The sequence below is a fragment of the Aplysia californica genome, unplaced genomic scaffold (assembly GCF_000002075.1).
Source record: "Aplysia californica isolate F4 #8 unplaced genomic scaffold, AplCal3.0 scaffold00080, whole genome shotgun sequence".
In the NCBI taxonomy this organism is placed as follows: domain Eukaryota; kingdom Metazoa; phylum Mollusca; class Gastropoda; order Aplysiida; family Aplysiidae; genus Aplysia; species Aplysia californica.
The window spans coordinates 1,048,499-1,054,652 of record NW_004797350.1 but is presented as its reverse complement, the minus strand read 5'-3'; the positions used below and the strand labels follow the sequence as shown (position 1 = coordinate 1,054,652).

Here is a 6,154-nt window from a genome sequence, read left to right as displayed (position 1 = left end):
TAATACAGTATTCAATTTACTTTTTTTTCACAATTGAAATCAGGTTTGGGTTGATTTAAATCAGTTTATTAAAAAATTTTTTTAATCAACTTGATTTTAAAAATAAAACTCAGTGATTTAAATCACTTTAAAAAAATGTATTCTGTTTTTACATCTTTAAACGTTCAGAATTCCTTTCCTTGGTTTTATAAAACAGATATGAGGTTTAGTAGACTAATATAAACATGCTTAAAAGTCTGCTTTCCCTCCTGTCACTGTAAAATAATACAGTATTCAATTTACTTTTTTTTTCATAATTGAAATTAGCATTTTCTTTTTCTTTTTAGACAAACACAGGCGCGCACACACACACACATACACACACACACTGTAATAAAATGCAAGTTTATGCATAATTACCCCCCTCCCCCCGACACGTACACACAGCCACACGTGTGCAAGCTGCCCATCCGTCCTCGACACACACCAGAGTAGACGCGCGCGTGCTAACAGCACATGTGTTGGTGTGGAAAAAGGCCGCCGATTGGTCGCATGCCATCGGCTAAGTGAATAATGGCAATGGTTCACGATGCAGGTGCAATGGATGGTTTCCGGGAATAGATTAAGTTTGTTCTGGGAGCTCGCTGATTTAAGTGCTTGTTGAATCCGGGTTATTTTTATTGATTTTAAAGAAGAAAAAAAAAGGGGGAATCTATCTCATCTCGTTGAATCCGAGTTCCACTGTATCACTATGAAATGGCATTATCATAAAGGTTTGGACGGATGATTAATTTGAGACATTTTCCAGTGCTCTCCACCTACACTACATGGCTTTGTCATTGTGGAGATGGATGTTAAGTTGGAGATTCTGCCTCATGGTTGTAATGAGCTTTTCTGTGCGTAAAGGGAATTTAACTAAAACCGAGGCCATTACAAGGATTTGTTTCATGCAGAGCATCATTCAGTATGTGTACTTTGCACCATACTGAAAAAAATATGCTTGCAAAATGTTAACTACAGCAGTTGCTTTTTATAATTTATAGCAGCAGCACTGATGCTAACCTATTTTCACTGCACATTTTTTTCCAGTTGACTTTGCATGCCCACCGTTAGTGTTTTTTCGATTTTCTTCAGCATGGAAGGGGTTTCGCTCCTTTTTTAATCGTCTTTGCAGGTTTTCTTACATTTTTGTTCTCATTGTGGTGCCCAGGAAAATATGGACCAAAATCTCTCTCTTATTACTCTAAAGAAAAACATTTTCATTCCTTCAAGGTTTTGAGGCTTATCATGTTGAACGGCGGAAGTACGTCATCAACCAATCCTACTGGAAAGAACCCAACACATAAAACAAACAAAAAAAGAGAAATAAAACAAAGGAAGTGTAACATTTGATCAAGTTTAATCGTATATATATATTTACATTATGTATATTCTCAATGTACAAGGCTGCCGGCCCACAGACCACACAGTCTCGGTAACACTCAGCAAGATTTTGGGGATAGCAGGCTAACTGGATACTGAAAAGTGATCTCCTGTTACCGACTTCAGGAACAAATGCTGACAAAATGAGTTACTTCTCCCAATCCACAAGTGGAGATATTGGCCAAAAATCGACAAAAGGGTCAAATTTGATTATATTCTATTGATTCCATATTCTTTAATTTTGACTATAACTATAACATGCCTTATTATTTCATACTTATAAATTGTATAAACTTCACTCATAAGTGTGATGTATCTATTTCCATAAGGCTTGAATCTGAGAAGTATCTCATTTTGCCAGCATGCTTCACAAATAATGCATGTGATATGGAATCCGTTGTGTTGTAAAGGTTGCTGTGACTGTCAGTTGCGTAGTATGTCAGCACAGAAAAGACCTCAATACAAAGTTATGTACGAGATCTTTTTACACAGATAAATAAAAAGTTTAACAGAAAAAATATGTTCCGTTCCGTTGCTTTCCGTGGTCTCAGGGCAAGCACTCTTGCTACATTATTATAGGTACACACAATGCATAATGTGTACCTTTCAGCGTATGTATTTACACAAGAATAGTATTGGTAGATCTATACCATTACAACTCTTGGTTTTTTACAAGAACAATAACAAGAGCGGCTGTACAAAATCCCAGGGCATGACCTGAGACGGAGGAAGAGGAGGATGATGATTAACGACTAACTGTACAAAATGTAGGGCCTGTGTACCTTGCAGCAATTGAGGCAGCCTTAGAGTGTAACAGCTTGTCATTTCACTAGTTTTTGTCATCTGTCAAAACTTGAGGAAAGTGATGTTGAAGAGATAGGCTTAAATAGGAAAGGAGAGCAGCTCGAAGCAGAAGTCTTCATTTCTGTTTTTGAAAGAATTTAATACCACTAATCACAAATAGATCTATACCAAAACACAAAAAAAGGCCTGCATAACCCAGCAGGAGGACAGGGGAGCATAGTGTCAAGGAAAAAAATGAGACAACGCACCACCAGGCACTCCTTATCACAGACAGTCATGTGTGCCATTCCCATTATTAGCAGGATTTATGACCTTTTGCTAGTGTAAAATGTGTTTATTCACATATATCCATCCCTCTAGCTACTGATATGAAGGCAGAGAGTTTATGATAGAACACTTACAGGAAGATGCTAGAGAATGCAAGCAAAATTTTGTGAAAATTTGGCAAAGTATGTAATTGACCACACATTAGGTAATCCCTTTGAAGTCTAGAACAAGTGGTGTGCAGAATGAAGACAACAATCAGAAGGACATCACTGCATCTGCAATGAGAACTTTTGTTTTACGACACTTGCAGTGAGGACCTGCACAGGTATTTATGATCAACCCCCAACTCGATGGGGACTCCAAAGCTGCCAATGCGTAGGGTAAGCTATGTGAGTCTTTGTTGTACTCAATGACAACATACTTGAGGGGGACAAGTTGAACGAATATATACACAGCATGCAGCAGTTCTCCCCAGCCTGATCGTCAAACTCTCAGTGGGCAACACATACACACACTCAGACACACAAAGCCTCTGACAAAATCAAAGACGAGTTAAAAAATTCTTTGAACTTGTACTCTTCTAAATCATAATACTAATACAGTCCAAAACTCGAAATCATGGATAGCTTGTACAATTTTCTATAGCCTGATATCTCTTTAATTTTTCTTTATTGGTTAACCCAAATTACGGGAGTGTCAAACATCAGTCAATCCCAGACCATACAAAGAAGAAGTAACTGTGCTAATAAAAATGCAGATAATTCTGCACTAGCACAATCTTGCCCCCTTCACAATTATCCAAAAGTATAAATAATTTCCCCCAAAAATTTACAGGGGTTATCTTTTTTCAATTGCAAATGTTTAATGCTCCATTGGCACGATACAGACCATACATAAAGCTGCTTAAATTCCCCATTTAGGGCTAATCCAGGCTAAAAAGAGATGAAACACACATAAGCAAATCAAGATCTTAATCCTATATATATATATATAAAAAACTTCTATACTCTGAAATTGAACTCATCCTCTGCAAGCAATGGCGAAGAGCTTAGCCATCATACCACTTACACCAGTATACACAGGTTAACATACCATCACAACATCCCCCCCCCCCCCTTTCAACAAAACTGCCCACACAAGCTACTACCACAAAGACATACACACAATAAATAGGCTATAATACTAGTCGAGTCAAGACTGCGAAGCTTCAGCAAAGTACGCGTCCAGAGTGGCCGTGCCAGCAGTGGGCTGTGACGGTTCTGTCAAGTCCATGGACTGAGACTGAGAGGCTGGTCCGTTGATCGATCTGTCCAGATTCTCCAGCACCTGGCTGTCCTGAACCTCTCTGCTCGCTGGGTAGTAAACCTTGAAGCCAAAGTCTGTTCGCAGAAAGGAACCCTGAGGTGACAAATGAACACAAAGGAGACAGTCATTAGTTTATTCAAGTTACATACAGGCACTCAATTAGATTATGCTCATATTTATATTTGATGATGTTGGACACAAATGGGCTGACTCCAAAATTGTCTTTAAAAAACTTGAATTTTTTTACGAAGTTGTAAATCTGGGTTAAAATAATGCATCATCTAAATGACATAAAAATTCAAGAAATAAAAAACAGAGATACATGCGAAACACCATTGATATAGTTGCGAAAAAAAGAAAATCAGGCACAATTACTTTTTGGCTGTAAATATATATAGTAGTAGGAAGCGCTTTACAGCACTTGCAACACAATTAGGTCATATCAAGTGCCAATGACAAGAGGTGTTACGTGAGAGTAACACACACAAGAAAAGGAGGAGAGATAATAATGATAAATGTTTGATAGGAAAGAAGGAGCAAACCACAGCAGAGCACCCACCGGAATGAAAAGTTGGAGTATAGACACCAAGTTTTAAAAAAACTATGATACCATAAGATCTTGAATTTTTTCCCCACAAAACCCAACCCACGCAGGGTGTCCAAAGTTACTTCTCATCATACTACATGTATCTATGTATTGCACCCTAAATCATAAAAACAGAAATACTGAGAGGAAACTGATTGAACTTTAACGGAACACAGCTGTTCCGAAAACAGAGAGGGGGGGAAAAAAAGAAAAAAGAAAGGAACAGAACAGAAAAGAAGATAAAATCCCTGATTTATTTTTCTTCTTCATTTGAGTGAGCAATCTCTCTAAGCTGAAAACGCGGCAAAATCCAAGAAAATCTGGCAGATTTCAGTATAAGTGGACTCTGTAGATGTCGAAATAACTACACATGAGTCTACATAATATATATCATGAAATATCTCTGGATATATGATAAAGGTGTAAGGGTGGGGGTTGCAAATGTACACCAGTCACAAATATAGGATTGTGCTGATGAAATTCAGAAATGGATGTACAGAAAAGTGGGAAGACGTTGAGTGACACCAAGTGACAAGCCCAGGATAGGGAAAGGTGGAAAGTGTTTGTTCGTGGCCTATATTAATGTCAGGCTATATCCTGATCCAGGGTGAGAAAGGCAATGATGATGATGCTGATGAAAATGGAGACAAAGTGAAAGAAAAGAAAATTATTTGAGAGGCAGGCTCTACGAATTAAATCTTCTCTGATAGAACCGAGCCAAGAGGACAAGGAGCCATGAAAGTCCCTCAAATAATCCATCGGCAAGAATACCAAAAATACAATTCTGCATAATTTATGTGTCTGCTGTTTTCTGTTTTAGTACATGACATGTAAGTGTAAGAGTTTTGTGGCACTTACTTACACCACAATAAGGTCATACATAAGTGCAGAAAATTAGAGGAGTTACAGAGTTACAAATTACAAGAGAGTAACAAACACAAAAAAGGAGGAGGGGGAGATAAGAATGATAGAAGTTTGACAGGAAAGAAGGAGCAAGCCACACCAGAGCACCTGTCAACCACCCACATGGCTGCTCTGTTAATGAGAAGCTTGCTTGCTTGAGTAAAAAAACGCACATTGACATGATAACGGTCATTTGGTGGGAGAAATAAGTTAAAAAAAAAATAATTTACAATAAATTAATAAATTAAATTAAATTTTTAAAAAAGAAGCTAAGAAATGATAGAGGGTAAGAAAAGAAATGTATAAAGACATCGTTGGCAACCACCCATTTGATGAGAAGCCTATATTAACACACATGTTGCAATAATAATAACAAATTAAGTTCATAGGGATCATAAAAGCAAATAAGATAAAAGACAAAAGTTAGGAGGGAGGAACGAGACTTCAACTTCAACTATCCGGGGAACGAAAATGAACTGTTCAATATCATACCACAAAGTCAAAGAGATCAAATTTTTTACATGTAACCAAAGTTTAGATCAGTGAGGAGGTCAACAGCTTTGACCCTGCTTGTCGGGACTAAGCTGAGCTGTTCGGTATAAATCTGCCCATCCCAGCAAACAGAAAAAGATGCTCAATAAAATAGTCTTGCATGCACGCATGGAAATCAATCAGTTACTTACGACTTTCAATACGTACATGTTTCAAATACAGAGAAGAATAATATATGTTCATATTCCGTATTGGGGTCTTGAAAATCTATTAGTTGTGTGTATGTTTCACTACATATGTATGACTATGAGCCTATTCGTTATGTGTGTGCAAGACTATTTTCCACTGATGAAAAATGCACATTTCCTGTATTCAAGAGACCACAAATACTTACGG

The 6,154-nt window shown here is 37.6% G+C and overlaps 1 protein-coding gene across 1 annotated transcript in view; it reads right to left on the bottom strand.

Annotated features, from left to right (window-relative positions):
• Window positions 1-2,257: 2,257 nt before the first annotated feature.
• Window positions 2,258-6,154, bottom strand: part of LOC101845157 (DNA polymerase epsilon subunit 2) — a 30,227-nt gene continuing 26,330 nt past the window's right edge. The window contains exon 15 of the mRNA XM_005094354.3: window positions 2,258-3,870. Coding sequence (XP_005094411.1) covers window positions 3,664-3,870 — 207 coding nt within the window. The 3' untranslated portion in view covers window positions 2,258-3,663. The remainder of the gene's footprint in view (window positions 3,871-6,154) is intronic.